The 18797-nt window shown below is 37.5% G+C and overlaps 1 protein-coding gene across 2 annotated transcripts in view; it reads left to right on the forward strand.

Annotated features, from left to right (window-relative positions):
* Positions 1–18797, forward strand: part of LOC133841784 (uncharacterized) — a 36807-nt gene that overhangs the window by 16771 nt on the left and 1239 nt on the right. The window contains exon 4 of one of the 2 annotated variants that reach the window (XM_062274513.1): positions 12476–12566. The exons of the other annotated variant lie outside the window; for it this stretch is intronic. Within the exon in view, the coding sequence (XP_062130497.1) occupies positions 12476–12514 (39 nt within the window). The 3' untranslated portion in view covers positions 12515–12566. Of the gene's footprint in view, positions 1–12475; positions 12567–18797 lie in introns of those variants that run through there. 2 annotated transcript variants of the gene reach the window in all.

The following is an 18797-nucleotide window of genomic DNA, read 5'->3' on the forward strand; positions in this document are numbered from 1 at the left end:
ATTCAACTAAAGACTGTTAAATCAGAATTACAATCAAAAGCGCAATTGACAAGACACAATAATTTGAATTTTCAATAAAATTAAAACAAAATTATTGAAAAGAACAAAGAGCAATATATTTCATATGTTGTATATATTTCTCCAAACAAAATACTGATTCATTGTCATTTGTTGGAGTCATCACAAATTTCAAATGAAAAAATTGAAGTAGAAAACAAATGTAATTAAATAAAATATCTAAATAGAAAGCATACATAAAAAGTTACAAAAAGATACTTGTAATTTATTTAGTTGAAACTTCTATATTTTGTGACAATTCATTTCAATCATCATTTATTGATTTTATAAACCAATTACTTTAAATGTCTTAACTTATTAATAGAAATCTTCCGCTGAGTGTCAAATTTATTCAGCTTGTGACACACTTTTCTATTAGTGAATTCTCCCGCTTTTGATCAGTCGCTGGCTACAGGGCATCAAAAGGAAATGCTTAGAGCCATGGCTAAGCCAATTCGAAGGCTTCACGATCAGCAGCCAAGGAACCACGGCGTCATTCTGGGTGATTTATTCGCTACTCCAATTGAATTGTTTGGCCTCTCGCTCTCTGTGGTGGATGAGCACCTACTTTGGCAATCTGGACGGATGGATGGATGGATGGCTTTGAGTGACATTTCATGAGCCGCGGAATGACGTGCATTTGCAGACGCCGCCAACTAAAAAAGAAAAAAACCAAAAAGAAAAACAATGACAATGGGGCAACAGCATCCGCGTTTGAGTTGGAGTTGGAGTCGAGAGTCAGCGTCAAAGTCATTGATGATGATCATCTTATTGATGATCTGATGGCAATTCCCAAAACGACAAACTCAGGCGCCATGTTAACCACCAAGAAGTCACTGACTAACTTACTTGCCACATTCAGAGTCACAATCACAGCGCATCAGAAGCATTGACGAAGATGGATTCATGACTGACTGCTGGCTGGCCATTGTTATTCCAACTGGACAAAACTGCTGATTACAATCAATCCAAACTGCAGATGGAGATGGACTTCGAATTGAAGTCGAGGTAGACGGCGTTTGCATTTTATTGAACACGATCCTGGGGCGCATCTTCGATCTGGAATTTGATGGGGTCGCTGTGGCTTTATTTGGACAAGCAACTTGTCACGTTTAATGGAATGCATTGTGATTGGATTGCCAGAGTGTGAGTGTGTGTGTGTGTGAGATTTCCACACAATCTCCACTCCTCAAATCAGATATTGTAGATTATTAATGCCGCCATCCCCAGATGCAATGCTTATATGCTTATATGTACATATATGCAAAGCAATCAACACTGGACCCCACTCAACGACCAGAGAATGTGGATGAGGATGCGCGCATTAATTGGAGGAATATATTGATTAGTTTCGCTTTTGGCGAATCCGTGTTCCTGTCGACTTCACTGCCACCGTTCCATGTACTAGCGCCAGCTACCGAACACGTTGTTGTCCTCTGGCACGCCGGAAATTTGTCAATAACTGCCTCCATCTCTCTCTCTCTCTCTTTCTGAGTTGCCTCTGTCCTCGTTTGGGTCATAAATTTAGCAAAACAAATATAAATAATATTTCCTCCTCTCTGTGCTGACCAATCGCCAGCGGCAGCGACAACGACAACGACAACAGCCAGAGATATACCCAGGTGTTTGGGGAAGATGATGGGGATTACCCCACACATGGTTTTGCACACCTCCGTGTCGACAGAGACAACGAGACAGAATGAGAGAACTGAGCACAAAAGAAGGTGTTGCCACGTTGTTATGAGTTTTTAAATCTGCCTAACTCCATCCTTCAACATTTATTCGAATTTAATCGATTTTTCAAATTGACTTCCCAATGATCTCCTCTCCTCTCCTCCTCCTTGTTGCTCCTCTGCTCTGTGGTCACTACTAACTCTTGCGGGGCCAACACAATGCTGCGTGTACATCGAACAACATTTGTTAAAAACGCCCATCGTAACGCCTATATTTGTTTTGTGCCCAGTTTGTTGAAAAATCCACGCATTGTCTGTGCGCCAAAGTAAAGCCATTTATTATTTATACTAATAAGAAAAAGGCATCGTTACCTTTTGCATTTTTTTACAACCACAATAGTCTTGTTTTTATTTACAACATTAGCTGAGGTTGCGCTTGTAAGTCAGCACATAAATATATGCATAACTATTTATTGATTCAAATGTATGCTGCACTCACAATTATGGCTATCAGCCATGCTTCTGTTTTCACATTCAACTTTGAAAAGAAAAGAAAATGCGTACTATCAAATTAAAAGTGCATTTTCATAAACAAAAGCATACATAAACAATGCGTTGAACTTACAAACATTTGTTTTACGCTCGTTAAGCTTGTTTTATTTTTGCAAAATTATTGTTTTTAAATGCAAAACTCAGATTGTAATGCAAGCAATGAAATGATTTTTATCAAAAGAGAAATGAATCTGCTTGTAAAAAGGCTATTTAGAAACATAAGAAATTCATATAATATTATATATATTATAAATATAAAAGTTATAAAAATCAGTGAAAATATTTTAAAACTATTTTCCGAATTAATAACATTTCAATATATTATTACTTAAGATTGTTTTATGAATATTTTTCGAATTAAATTTGAAAATATTTTGCTGTTAGATGCTTATTGTAATAGTCAACAATTATGATCAGCAGTTATTGATTATTTATAGGGCTGCATAATTCAATTTACGTTGTATTCCTAACTAGGCTTAATTATAGTTTTGCTTAGTTACAACATAAATTCAATTAATGTCGAGAGTGTTTGCTAAGCTGCACTTGAGCAAAAGGTTAATTGACATAAACAAGCAAAAGGTACTGCTTGCTTACTCACATAACCAAAGTAAGCAGTTCAGCGTTTATCTACTTTACACTGCTTGTCGACACACTCATTACTGATATGCACAATGTTGTCATTTAACTACTACGCATTGCGTTTTTATTATGCGTTATTAACAACGCTATCCTTTATTTGCTGTTGCGAAGTATCTTTACAAGCAGATAAACGACAAATGGCAGTGTATTTATTATCCAATTTGACTTTAAGAGGGTGTGACTGACAAGCAAGGCATTAAAGATTGTTTTCCAACTCGTAAACGCTCTAATACAAAATGAAATGCGACTGCGAGAGGGATTTATGCATAATTAATGAGGGAATCGAAACAGGTGCGTTTTGGGGCGACAACCGTTTCTGTCAAACATGATGACAAAAGATTACATTTCGCAACTTGCAACTTGCGGCTGTTGCTGCTGCCACTGCCAAGCCTCCTCCTAAAGTCTCTCTTTCGTTGTCGTATCTATCGAGTGAGCACAGGATGTTAGGCAGGCAGGCAAGCAAACAGGCAACATGCTTAAAAATTAACATAAAACTTCTGATAATAGTTTTCCATACGATTTGTGTGTGATTGCCAAAGGAGAGAAGCTGTTTGCCTCGTTGTTGTTGTTGTTGTTGTTGCTGTAGTTGAGGCCCAAACAGACGTCCCACGCAGTGCCTTGGCCTAAAATCTGAATCTCTTTGGAAGAGTCGACGACGACGACGACGGAGATGGCGACGACATCATAAATTACGAAAATCAACTTTGTGCCAAAGGGAGACGCGCGCGTCCAGTGGAGGCAAATGCTACAAGTCGCGCCGACTAAAATGTTTGTAAGATCCGCGCGCAAAAGCATTGACCGGCAACTGGCAAGTCGAACTCCAACTCGGGGCAACATATTCGGCTTGAGTGCATTTGCTTGTCAATAAAAAAAAAGGTTCCGGTCAAAAAAACACAACCAAAAACACAAAAAAAAAACAGACAGCAAAATAAAAAACAAATGCAACAAAAATTAAAAAGGCAAATCATCTTAAACTAAAGCCTGAAACTATGGATGGTATGTGAAAAGAGCTTGTTCGCTGACAAGTCTTCAATTATTTGCAGTATACTTTCTTTTGTGCGCTTAATTAATTAGCGCAGAATCTTCGAGGCTTATCGTGCATTTAATTATTAATTAGCAAAATTAAGAAACGATTACCCAAAGCAGTTGGGCAAAGACTTCAGGTAAAGAGGAAGAGAGACTGCAAAGAATTGAAGCAGCAGAAGCAACAGCACACGACTTGGAAGGCATAACAAAATTCTGTTAGTCACGCATGCTAATCTTCGTGTTGTCGCAAAACTTGCAACCGTTGCAAGCAGCAGCAACATCGAAGACGGCGACCAAGACGACGACGACGACGACGACAACGTTGTCTGGCAACTGCGGTGGCCCTGCGACTTGGTCATGAGAAGCTGAATCTTTGGTAACTCCTCTTCACCTGCCGCACTCCTTGGCTTATCGATGCGCAACCCAGCTGCATTGTTGGTGGGGCCGCCGAAAACAAATGATTATTGTGGAGCCTATTTAAGGCTAATCGTGTACCGTCTGGAGACGATTCTTGAGTCTCTTCTCTGTGCCACTCGTGTTGGTCTAGCTGCTCTTCGTGATTGTTTCGCTGTGTAATATCCTGAGCAGAAAACTCTTCGATTTATGGCAATTTTTTGGGTCAATTAGATGGACCACCAAAAAGAATATTGCAAGTACAGCATTTAACAAATATGCTGACCATTATCGGATAAGCTTCTGGATCATTTACTTAAGCATGTCACTTCACATTAATCTGAACTGGGGGCCTGGCAACTGGCAACAGGTAGAGGCGCGAGAGCCCCTCGAATCAGGGCCACACACAGCGTTCCCAGTGGCTGAGAAAGAGAGGACAGAATGACTGAATGACTGACGCGAGCTGACTTGGTAGTTGGCTACCACACAAAATCGAGATTATCATAAATAATATGGAGTAACAGTTCCAGCCCTAGGATGCCCATTTGTTGCACGTACCGCGCCGTTTTTACTTTTTTTCTCAGAAAGGATGAGGTCACAGTCACAGTTGAGAGTCAGAGTCGCAGTCACAGTCCCAGTCCCAGTTGACCATTATCTGCTGCTTAAGTTGGCCCAGGAAAACAGAGGGCCCCAAAGTCAGTGAGCGCGAGAGACGCTGTCTTAATGACGTCTAATTTGTCATCGTTGAGGAACTAATTTTTTAGCTTGCTGATATGGACCCAATAGAGCGCTACCTGTCTTGAACACGACGCCGTGTCCACTATACGACGCAAGATTTCTGCGTAAGTTACGAAACTTGCCCACGACAAAAAAAAAAAACGAAGCGATAACTATCGCACACAAACCCAGCGAGAGAGTGAGAGAGAGATGAAGATGGAGTGCTCAGGCGGGGCGGGTTATTTACATATATTTCCCGGAATAATATATGTATTTAATGTATTCGTTAAAGGGAAACCTCAAAACTCAACTCAACTCGACGGGCGATAAGATAAAGCTGTCTTCGCTTCCAACCCAAAAAATATATACTCGTATAGTCAGATATACAAAAAATTCGCTGTAAAATTTAAATAACTCTGTTGCGAAAGGGCTTTTGGGTGAGATACTTATTTTTGAGAAATCTAACTTGAATCTAAACCCAAAACAGCAGCAAACCAAGTAGTAGAGGATCCCCCTGTTTTTTTGATGATCTTAGATTGTGGCATTTCAACGAAATTGAAATTAAACATGACTATATTCCCATAAACTAGTTTATTAGACATTAACTACACGCAATAAACGTCATTTGTCACTCTCAATGAATTTATATGAATGTGTTGACCAAATGTGGAAATGCTCAACCGTTTAATTAAGAAATGTCCGAATTATTAGTCGGAAAGTGAATACGTTACAAACTTTTTGTTGGGTTCTTTTGAATGTGAACTAAATCTTGATATGAACTTAATACGCAAATAAGAGTGGAGAATGCTGAACACATTTTTTTGTGTTAACTTCTGTATTTAACTTTTAAAGCGAAAGCAAGTAAACAATAATACACTTGTTAATATGTGGTTTTCTTTATTCTGAGACTCCATTACATTCCTAATGATATTAATCTATTTTATTAAGAAGTTGCAATAATAAATTTACGAAATCAATAATTGTACATTTGTCAATTTTATTGGATATTTCATAACTTCACTCTTACTCAAAATCAAAGAAAAAAAGTAATAAAAAAAAATGATTTCCGTTTTTTCATATTTTTGTAGTATAAATATATGTTATTTATTCGAAATTCTCTGATTAAGATAAATATTCTTTAAGTTGGTTTATGACTTTGATTTTTGTGTGCCTTATGCGTTTTAGTGAATTTATTTTGAACATTTAACAAATTTACTAATAATATAAATTATTTCAATGCCAAATATTTCAAAATACAAAATTTAATTAAGCGCTTGAGTAACTTTGGTGAAATCAATTAATTTATTTCCCATTGAAACTAAACTTGTTCAGTTTGAAGACTAGAATTTTTCAATTATAAGCCATAAACATTGTTGAAACCATAAAAATATCACATAAATAGCTAATACCCATTCAAGCTGTTCGCGTTGTATCATCATGCTGATGTCTGGGCATCATCATAACCATTGAGGCATTGAGCAAGACATGCAACCAGTTCAAAGTGGCAAATGTGGCAACAGATCGCAATGATTTCTGCATACTATATCTGCGAATGGTGGGCAGGTGGTTTGAGAGGAGCTCAAGGAGGAGGAGAAGGAGAAGGAGAGCGAGAGATCGCAGTGTTGTAGTTGTGCAGTAAATGTAACAAGACGCATGTCTTGGAAGTTGAACATATCCGGCGCCTAAAAGAAGCTGCTCTCGCTTCACTTGACTGCGGTCTGCGGCCCTAGCGCCAACTGATTCTTAGCCAGCAGGATGAGAAGTTTGTAGTAGGAGTTACAGTTGGAGTGGAAGGATGAGGAGTAGGAGAAGGAGAAGAGGAATCGAAGCTGCATGTCTGTTGGCCGTATTAATAATTTTGTGCCGTTTGTTCGTTGATTTAGGGTGCATTTAAAGCGTGAACGACTGCATTAATAATTTCGCTTGCAATTTTATTGTGCATAAATTTCATTAATTTATAATTTTTGTTTGATTTTGACTGGGACTAACATCCAACCCGCTGCTTCTGCGGTCTGCAGCATGCAGCATGTTGCGCCAATGTGTTGTTTTTGTACTCTTGTGTGCTCTGTGTGCTTGTGGCTGCGCTTCGCTGACTTGGGGCATAAATTATTTTGCCGTAGTTTTGGCAGGCGCCCGTTGACCGCGCACTGTGCTGCAAACACTGCGTAGATTTTGCGATTGCGCACGAGAGAAGAAGAAGAAGAAGCAGAGGAAGATGAACAGATGAAGCTGCAGATGAAGACGAAGACGAAGTGAGGGCTTATCCATGCCATCCAGTCGTCCTCCACATTCACATCCAAGTCTCTTTGCATCGACTTTGACTTCATCTTCGTTTTGGGCATGAATCTCTGACCGCGACGGCTCTCATCTGTATCTACACAGAGAGAAAAGTCGCTAATAAAGTCAGACTCAATAAATTCACTTTTTAAATTATATGTGGTTAAAATTTGATGCATTTTTTAATCGAATACTCACAAACCAACTCAAAAGGATTGATTTTCATATATCAATCAATATATATGAAATATATTAAACACATTAAGTAACTTTTTTATATAGAATTCTGGAACGTAGAAAACAATAAACATGATTAAATGTCAATAAATTTATCAAAAATATAAATATCAGACCAGTGGGAATGATGAAGTTCTAGCTAATTAAATTTTCTGAAAACTGCAAATATATATAAAAACAAGACAATAAAATTAAAATATTAAATATAAAAGTTTTCAATATATTTATTATAATTGAATTGATTGTAGAATCAAATCCCAGAAAAAAATAAAATAACCAAAGAAACTTAGATTTTTAAACTGACTTTAAATACTTTAGATAAAAGGGAATTCAATTGTTAATTTTCCTAAAAATGAATCAAAATTCAAATGAAAATCAAAACAAAACAAGATTTTTGATGATAAATGAAATCGTTACGAAATTTGTTAAAATGTATTACATATTTACATAAAGGAATTTTAAAAGTTTTCATTGAAATTTAATTTGAATAGCATAGCAATAGATTATACATATAAAAAACAAAATATAGAGCTAATATCATAAGATTTGCATTGACAAGTTCCATGAAATCTTGCCAGGTTGTGTTTAAATTTTAATAAGCAAAACTTTTGCTATAGATAGATCATTTCTCCCAGTGTACGTATATATGTATAAGTGCGAGTATATCTATATATATATATCAGGGTCCATGCTTCATTGAGAAACTTATGCGCTTGTTGTCGCTGACTGAGGCTGAAGCTGATGCTGATGCTGGTTGTAGCTGTAGCTAAGGCTGTGGCTGTGACTGCTTGTGGAACCACTGAGAGAGGTCCTGCAGCTGTGCCCGGCATGTCGCCTGCCAATGTCTTCAGTTTGTGCCCGCGCAGTTAATTATAAAAGCTTGGACATTTTCGCTTCGCATCGCCTCGACGCGACTCCGACTTGGACTCCACTCGAGTCGACTCGACTCGACTCGGTTTGTTTTCATTTCCAGATGCAGATTACATTATGATTTATGCAAAATAGTAAATGCGTCTGATGGCAACATGCGCCAGTCGCCTTGCTTCGAGTCGTTGTTGTTGTTGTGATGGTGTTTGCCCAGCTTTGTGTACTTGTTGCACAACAAAATGCACAAAACTGTTAACTTGGTTTAGAGAATAGGCATCGCTCATTGAAAGTACGCCTACAAGCTGCTGTAGATAGCAAGAGAAAATCTATAGCCAAGAACAAGTGCTTTGCGTCCAACTGCGACCAGTTATTCTAAGCCCCTAATTTCATTTATCGCCCCTTAAAACCCAATCGTAAAGCAAGGATTGAGGCCTTTAAATCCGTCCGCGGATCACAACTGGACCTCTTGTGGAGTTTGGTTTGTTTTTTTTTGTTTCCCTGACGCAAATTCGTCGCACGGTCCGGCAATAAATCAGCAGGGCCATGAAGAGAGCTCGTAAAAGTGCTTAAATTAATCATGCCGTACGTGTATTTGTTATTCAGCTCGTAAGGTTTTATGGTTGCCATAACCGCGGGGCATCCATATGCGCAACAGGTTGCCACCGCCACCGCCACCGCTGCAGCAACAGCAACCGTAGCCTACTGCAGGCCACGACTGTGTTTTGTTTTCTAGGCGCCAGCAACAGTAACGACAACAAAAACAACAACAACCACAAAGCGAGCAATATATCAAATCGTAAACTTAACTGTGTAATATTCGCAGGTATTTTGCATAACGAGAGTTCTTTGTCATCGCAACACAAAACTGAAAACAAACCAACGAATATTATCGCATGTGTAATACGCTCAAAGGCAGGCAACACTGGCAAGTGTGTGTGTGTGTGAGTGTGTGGGGGCAACTCTGGTCAGGCAAGACAAGCAAGGGGTAAATTGCTAAAATGAAATTGCATCGTTATTACATGTTTGAGGGTAACGCAAATTAAATTCCATATGGAAAAAGCAATCTTGCCCAGAGCCACCACATGTATTTATTTTACTATACTATACTATATAGTGTATAAACATAGCTGGTCAGCACAGCACTCTTGATGACCACAATTCTGCAGTACGTGACAAAGTGCAGCAAATATCGAGGAAGACAAGATGTTTGGCGCGAGTTTGCCCAAGAAATTCTATCGCCAAGCAACTGAAAGCGAGAGAGTGAGAGCGAGATTGCTTTTACAATCGTTTTTAAATTAGTTTAGTGGCATTTAACTTAATCGCCTACAAGGGAGCTAAAATTATCAGAGGAACGCTCTTAAAGTTGGTCGAACTGCTGAGAGTCTTAGGTTACTCTCGGGTTCCTCCATTCAAAATTGGACAGACGTGATTCGATTTTAAAGAAGCTGCCAGCAGTCGTGGCCGACAAGTGCTTTTCCCTTAATAGGCTATTCCGTTTCGTACTTGTGAGATATTCATCCACACATACGAACAGCAAATTGAGTTGTGCATCCCGAAAAAGAAAACAAAACACAAACACACAGCAAACAAACTACAAAAACGGCGACTGACTCCCAACGATGACATCCAATAAAGAGACCATCGTGATATCATTTGAAAGCAACAATGGGATCCTTAACTGGTAGAACGATAGAGCTGACAAATATAGAGTGCATCATATAAAATGTTAAATGTGAGAATATAGTAAAAGAATTACATCTTTTTCTCAGTTTAATTTGTTTTAAACATTTGTTTATCTTAAACTTATTCGACGTTTTGCTAAGCAACCTTTCGATAGCCAACTATCGCTTCGTTTTGCTCAGCACTATATTGCTCGTTGATTCTTTTGCATAAATCTTACTGCCGCCTCCTGTGATAGTAATGCTTGTAATTAAATTGCGACACGGACCAGCAAAGTCAGCCATCCAACAAGTCGAGTCAGCCATCCAGCCAATGGTAGCAAATGGCGCCAGCAGATAGATCCGCGAGACAAACAACGATCCCCCACATACAAATATAAATACGAGAGTATAGTAAGTACACTCGCACGCTGCAGTGAGTGAACCATATTGCCACAGCGATGAGATGTGGCCACAATGCTGGGTCCAGGGTGCAGGGTGCAGGCTGCTGCTACAATTCATGACAGAGCGATGGGGACACGACCTGCGCCGTTGTCCCAAAGTACGGGGCACGTTTCTCAATGAAATTCCAGAGCGATCCTCCAGCCACAGCCGCTTCTGTGTGTTCCCATGTTGTCTGGGCAGCCATCAAAATATCAGCGAGAGAAGAACTGAAGCAGTAACGAAAGTTCCTTACGAGTATGCTCGACTGTTATATACCTGAGAGCAGGGTAGATAATAAAATGCTGAAGTGTAATCAAAGCAATAGCATATTTGTTCTTATGAATAAATGTTTATAAACTGACTTTAAATTAACAATATTATTGTTTCTTGAAAATAACCGTGTTTGTTAGATCTTATAGAGTTTAAAAGTATTTCAATATACTATTAAACACTTGTTCTCGTTTACTACAAATTCAAATTTTTTTAACAAATAAAAAGCTTGCTTAAAAGACACAGTAGTAAAGCAAGCTAAAATAGGAAGTTACATTAAAAATACTTCTGTAAGGAACTTTCCAGTTTAATTTATCCTAGGAAATATTAAACATGTGTTCAATGGGCTTGAGTGCTTTTTGCAAAAAATTATTAAATTGTTTTTTTGGAGAAAAAGTAAACAATCTTGCAATTTCTTTAAGAACTTCAATTTTAATTTCGAATTTTAGAGAAACCTGTTTTATGAGTTTTATGTGGTATGAGTATTATGTTTCATAGAGTTGTTTATAGCAATTCACTTATAGATAATGCCCTTCTGTCCTTCTCGATGGCGGGTATCAAAAACGAAGCTCCCGCAACTTGGGCGGCTGCAGCTACTGCGACGACGGCGGCGACACGAACCGAGCTCCTCGCTCAGTCGCCAGTGGCAGCGACAGCGGCATCAGCGCCACCAGCCAGAAGTTAATTAATTCTGCATGAAATTTAAGGTTTTTGTGACCAGCCGCCCAGCTACGGCTACTAGTGCGCATATATGGCAAGTCATTGTCGTCGTCGACTGGCGGTTCTGCACGTACAGCTTTTGACTCTCCGACTGCATCCGTATCTGTATCTCAGTATCTGTATCGCAGTGTGTGAGAGAGAGAAAGCCAGTCGAGTAGTGGTAGAGAAGGGGTGAAGGGAGGTGAGCGGAGAGCGGAGGCTATACCAATGTGAACTAATCAACGGGCAGCAATCTGGCAACCCAAGGAAAGCAACTGGAACCGCACCTCATCAGCTTGCCAAATCAAGTCATTAAGCCTCGGCCGGAGTGCCAAATGGAGCAAATAACGCTGCAACTAGGCCGAATGTGCGTCCTGGGAGTTCACAGATGGCCCAGTGCAAAAAAATCTCTCAATTAGTCAGACAATTAAATCAGCAATCGATGCCAAATGAATCCGATTTTCATTCATTTATTTCTCATACGTCAAATAACTTTTGCGTTGCCTGCGTTTCATTTTAATCGATGCCCAACACGATGCTCTCGCAGCAACAACAAGAACAACAACAAACTTCCAGTGATCTCATTGTGGACATTGGCGACTTGTGCGGTTAGTGTCTAAGCATATTAATTAGGATTTAACATACGTAATGACGGCACTAATTATGTCATTTATGCCCGTTTATTTAGAAATAACATTAACAGCATTCCTCTTTGGCATTTTAGTAATATATTCTCTGAAAGATTATTGAATTGCGACAAGTTTCTACTATAAGTAGAATACTTTTTTTCTACTTAGAATTTTTGTCTAATTTTAAGATTAAATACCGTTTACGTTATTTTATCTGCCTTTCATTTTATTCTATTCATAATTATAATATATTGGATTCTTAAAATAATATTCTATTCATTATTTTAATAAATCATTTAGCCAATTACTAATAATTACTTTTGTTATTTATTTTCAGGACCCAGCTACGGTAAGTCGACATACCACTAAATTTTGAATAGTATCTGTAAGTAAAATAGTCAAAAATTAAACGTGGTAAATGATAAACTTAATGTTTGTGTTCTAAAATAAATTATTAAGAACATAGAACGTAACAAGGTAAAGCGAAATGAATACTATCCGACTATACGCATATAAAATAGATTAATTAAATTATTTTTAATCTAAACAAAATTTTCTTGCATAATTGATCATTAAAAGAATTTTAAACTGATGGTTGAGCCTTATATCAATTAATGAGGAATATACCAACAATTATGAAAATAAAAATTATGAAATCGTGGACCAAAAAATCCAGGACAATTGCATACATTACAATCAATAAGGGAAATTTGAACAAAAGGAGTAATCCTCTCATAATTTTATTGCACACAAAATTGACCATTAAAGACAAATATTTTGACTGCTTACGAGTGCTGTAAAAAAATGCTGTTCACAGCGTGAAAGGGCATAATTTGAATGCGCATAAATTGGCCATAAAGACGTGATCCCCAAGCCGATCTCAATGCTGATCCTGCAAACAATGTGTGCCTTTTATTCTTCACAATAAGTTTTGCGACAGGTCATATAAGTGCATGAACTGTTAAATGTCGCCGACGGGGACTAAAAGCCAAAGGCAAATGCATATATAAAAGAAAGAAACAATAATTTAAGTTAACAACTTAATAACAAAACAAAAACACGTCACCTCAACGCGACGATCACCTGTTGCTGATCTACTGAGGAAAGGATAAAAACTAAAAAAAAAAAAAAAAAGGAAAAGAAATGAATGGAAACAACCCTTGTCGTCGTCGGATTCCACCTGTCTGCAAGTTTATCGATTGCCCCATTGACAAATGAGACACGCTGCCGTTGGGAAACCAATTAAAAGATGGATCGCATAATGCCAAAAAAAAATTCAAATGAATCATGTGCAGTCCAGGACACTGGCTGTTTTAATGGGTGTTAACCAATTGCGGCAATTGGAGTTACAACTTCTACTGCTGTTGTAAATCATGATACATCATTTCTAAACTGAGGATTATCGCGGCAAGGAATAATCCATTTTTCTGCCACGTCAGCAAAGCATGTTGTCAGCAAATTCGATGTCGAGCCTGAAGAGCCGACTCCGGCTAATTAGGAGGCAACTCCCCATGAAGTCCGAGCACCTGCCGATGTCGAAGCGACGTCGAACACTCAACGAACGCACTTCTCTATAGCCAACTCACTGGCTCTGGGTATCATTAATAATTCGGAGGGCAAGGGAAACGGTTAGCGGACTTATTCATTCAGTCGAACGCATAATAACCACGATTAAAGCAAACAAGGCTCATTGTCGGTTAAATGACAAGTTTTGACAACTTGTGAAACGACAAGTGGTCAGTGGTCTGGCTTGCTACGAACACAACAAAAACAACAACAACAGCAACACAAACACTCAGTCCATTGTCCATTTGGTTTTTGAACGCGCCACGAACCGAAGACATGCGAGCAAACATTGTGGGGATAAAGGGACTTAGGGTGAAGGGCATTGGCATGGGGAAAGGGACTGCCGCGACCCAGTTAAATTAATAATCCGCATAATTGGAGAACTTAACTCGCCAGGGAAAACAGAGAGAGAGAGAGAGACAGAGATGAAAAGAGCAAAGAGAACTGAGCATGGTGGCGACAAAAAGAGCGTTATTTGCTTTGCGCTTAATATATCATTTAGATTGTTTTCTACCGATAAACAAAAAAAGAAAACGCAGCGAGGACTTTTGTGTGTGTCTGTCATTATTATTGTTTTTATATTTTTATCGTAGCTGTTGATTATTTCTTTTTGCTTGTTTAGTTTGTTAACGTTCACGTTCACATTCACGTTACAATGGGGTGCGTAAGCAATTTAACATACTACTGTGAGGTCAAGGCAATATATATATAACTAGTGTAATGTCTAATCAATTTGGTTAATCATCTCCAGGCCATAAAGAGAAAATAATTGTTTGCTGTTTCACATTCATGTTAAATGCGCTTGTCTCTATTACTCTGGGAACTCACACACGTTTCCTGATAGAACTCGTGTTTCAGATTTCGGATTTTACTAGGCAATTAGAACACAAGCTTGATTTACCTTAATCGAGGATACTTTAGTGCCCATTTTGGAAAGTATATAGTTTGGTTTACGAGTATTAACATGGAAAATTTGTGATTTTCCGAATCTGATAAACGAGTCCTTAAAGTGTCATTTGGTAAAAAGTGATGTTTAGGCTGAAGCTGAAGGTCTCTGGAAGGACAACAGCTGTCAGCAGGGTAACCTAGAATTCGACTCAGTTGAGTAGGATCAGAGGATCAAAAACTTTGAGTTTTTAAAAATCAGACAACAGAGTAAAAGATCCACAATATATAATATTATATATAAAAGTAAAAAATTAATAAATATTAAATCTTTTTTATAATAAGATATATACTTAAAAGAAATATAATCAATAAGCAAGTTTTGTAACATCTAATTTCTTCCCATATGTATATCAAAATGAAATATCTGTTGAATTCTATTCTATATATTTGTATTTTATTTCTCTACATAGGATTTAATATATTATCGATTTTTTTACAATCAGGAAATTGTTCAGGATTTACATATATCAAATAAATTTATATTCGTGTTATAAATGTATTTTCTAAATTTTCTCCTAATTTTAACTAAAGATCGACTCTAATTCATATTTACTACTTCTCTTGTTTCTCCCACCCAAAACACATTTAATTGGATCGCCACATCAACCGATTACTTTGGAAACTAGGGTGTAAGTACATGTATTTAAAATTACTTTAATAACTAGTTGGATTTGAAGGGAAAAACAAACAAAAATTAAATAAACATTAAGGTCTAGAACACTCGAATCGGAAGCGGAAAGACAGGCCAAAGAGAGAGAAATTGTCGAGTGTCCAAACTCTCTGGTCGAGTGATAAATGAATTTCACAAACAATTGACACCTACTAAAATGTCTTTTTAAAGAATAAAACCATTCAGTTTGACGATCAGCAGACACTCAGGCAAGCATGGAACTGAACGTCCCGGGTTCAGCCTTAATTACAACCAGCAAAATACTTGTTAAACATGACAATTTTCATGTGCCGGCGATCGATCAAAACGACAGCTTCTGGATAGCAGCAGTAGCAATGTCAGTGGCAGTGGCAGTGGCAGTTGCTTTAAAAGATTCCAGTCCACACACAGTCTGCTGGTCTGCCAACTCTGAATAGCCAACTTCGTGTCTTATCAACGTAATATCGAATTTCGATCAAAACGCCTTCGAGCGACTTTTTCTCTTTTTGAAAAACAAAAAAAACAGCACTCGCAGGCGCTCGACTTTTTGGCGCGCTGCAGTGCATCCAGCAAAACTGAACCGATCTTGTTTTGGTTGTTGCCTCTGTTGCCAGCCCACATTCCTTGCTCACATGACCCTCATTATCATAGTTGGCACCATTAGGGGACGATAATTTTGCTCACTGTTCCAATTTTCAAGTCCTACGACGATCATCACTGAGACATTGACAGTAGGATGTGCTCACTATACAAGTGCATCTGCCAGGATCGGACAGCGTAATTGGCGTTGAGTCTCTTGCCAATGTGTTATTAAATTGTTAAAGCGAAATGGCAGCTAACTTCAGAGCTATATTTAGCACTTAATGTGGAGAAAAAGGCTGATAAAGCTTAACTAGATCCACAATAATTACGTTTGTTTTTCCCTACAAATTAAACTAATTAATGGAGTGTTTTCACATACATTGGCATTATGAAATTTAAATAATTTTTTTACCTTTCTTTTCACATGTTTTTGCACACTCTTTGTGGATGTTGCGCAGTATGTAAGTATTAAATATATATTTCAATTTAAATTTTTAAATGATAAGTTAATAAGGTACTGATCACCGTCTTAAGAATCTAAGATTCTAAATGAGACACTCATAAATATGATTCTCTTAAATAATACTTGCACTATTAACATATACTTTAACTTAAGCTCTAGACAATCGTGAGTCGTATACTTTGATATTAGTATGGGGTATTATTCTTCTCGGGTTGTTAAACATCCAAAAGGGTAATTAAATCTAGACATATTTTTAACCCTTCTGTCACATGCAGAAATAACAAGTAAGCAAGCTTTCAATGTACCAAATTAATTGGAAAGATGTTTAAATATACCAACAATTAATACACCAAGAAATAATAAAATATACCAAAAGCTATATTTCGTATATTGGCATACTAATACCTTGAAAATATACTATAGAATACAAAATAAATACAAAACCTAACAAAAATATGAAAAGGAAAAAAGATTTGAGCAAACTATTAATATATATATTTAATATCTTTTCAAGGGAATCCCAACATTCGAATGATAACTAGAATCAGAAATAATAATTGAAGCTTGAAATTATTTAAGAAAGAGAAACTTTCTAATGAAAAAAGCTATTCTTCATAAAATGTGGATAGTAAAACCACCCATAATTGAATCTTAAGGTCTGCCAAGACTTCGATAGCACAAACTGAATGTAGTCCCAAGAAAAGTTTCGTGCAAATTGAGTTTGCTTTGTAAAGTCCAACACAATGATTTCAGCAAAGTGGTTTTGTTTTAAAGTCAGCGAGATTAGCATCGGCCAGTGTTATCTGGGTTTTCAATCATCAGCATCGGCATCGGCTACTCAAGCATTATCATGATCCAGATGCACACACATATACGATAATACTACCGCATTTTTACCATATCGGATTCCAGCTGTGACACCTTCTCGGCTGCTGCTGCTGCTGCTGCTGGACTGGAACTAAAACGAGTGACAAATATTTTGACCATCCTTTTATGATCGTGAGGCATAAAAAACAAAAACAACAACTACAAAATATAAAGGACAAGGAGCGCTTGAGTGTGTCTCACGACCTAAAAGCTAAACCTAAAGCTGAGTACTTGTCCAGCTTGCAAAAGAGGTTCCAGGTTCCATACTCCTGGAATTCCTGTACAATGCGTTTTGCTGCCTTTTGGTTTCCTTAGCGCGATCTCAACCCAACACCGTCGGATGTCGTCGGATTCCACCATGACTTGAGCACAGCTCCAAGCTGGAGGAGTCTCTCTCTCACTCACTCTCTCTCTCTCTGTGGAGCAGAGCAAATCGCTCTGTTTTGTTTTGTGTTGGAAGCTTGCTGCAGAGGCACAAAATACACAATGCCACATCCGAACGAGACGCAAGAATTTATGGCATTTCACTGTCAGAGACGCAGAATTCCTGTCCCTTGCCACCATTAATGGAATGGACAATAAATTTAAACGTGCAGACGGACAACATGCCATATGTAAAGAGCCTCCACCTTCTCCTCCTCTCTCACTCTAGAACCGAGATCTCAGCAAACTGTCCAGTTCAATTCAGTGCAGTGTAGAAGCGACATTCACGAAATGGACAAAATCGCTACTCTTACGGATACTTTGCGCGTGAGACGATTTGTAAATGCAAAACCAGTCCTCAACTCCAATATCCCCGAGAGTCGAGTCCCTCATATGACAAAGCGATAATCATTTTCACACCTCAACTTCATTGCCATATCAACAGCCTATTAATCATATCAACACAATTGTCTATTGTTATATCGTGTCAAATTACAACAGCAACTTGCATCGATCATTCGAATTGGCATAAAAAATGTACTATATCAATATTACAAAACTTTAGTAGTACCTAAGAAAGTTAATAAAGATACGTAATGATTTTTATAGATCCTAGTTGAGCACTCAAAAACTGCAAAGTTGAAACATCTTCAATTTATTATCTTTTCAACAAAGAACAAATTTACAATAAATTTCATTTTTAGTATGTTCACTTAAATTTAAGTGCATTGATAATTGAAAACAAGGAAACAAGAATTTATTATTTAATTAATATACCCATAGAATAAAGATTCTCCATCTTTATCGTAGAAAAATTCGTATAAAAAGTGATGCAAAGAAAAGGTATTTCAAAAAATAATTTATCAATCAACAAAATAAAGTCTGTTTTTCAAAAGCCTCATATAAAAATGAATTAAATTGTTCAACAAAGAAATCGAAATTTTAGAAGTTATAATTTGAAACCTCTTCAGTGAGTTCCAAATATTATAATAAGATTCATCTTTATATTTAGATAAATTACTGTTCAACAATCATAAGGTTTCTTCTTCCTGTATAGAGTTATTCCAGTTTCACTTCTCAATTTGCTACACTCTGAATTCAATCGATTTTTTTGGTAATACATTTTAATTTAGGCATTAATAGTCTCAGCCATATCCGATT

The sequence above is a fragment of the Drosophila sulfurigaster genome, chromosome 3, assembly GCF_023558435.1.
Source record: "Drosophila sulfurigaster albostrigata strain 15112-1811.04 chromosome 3, ASM2355843v2, whole genome shotgun sequence".
In the NCBI taxonomy this organism is placed as follows: Eukaryota; Metazoa; Arthropoda; class Insecta; order Diptera; family Drosophilidae; genus Drosophila; species Drosophila sulfurigaster.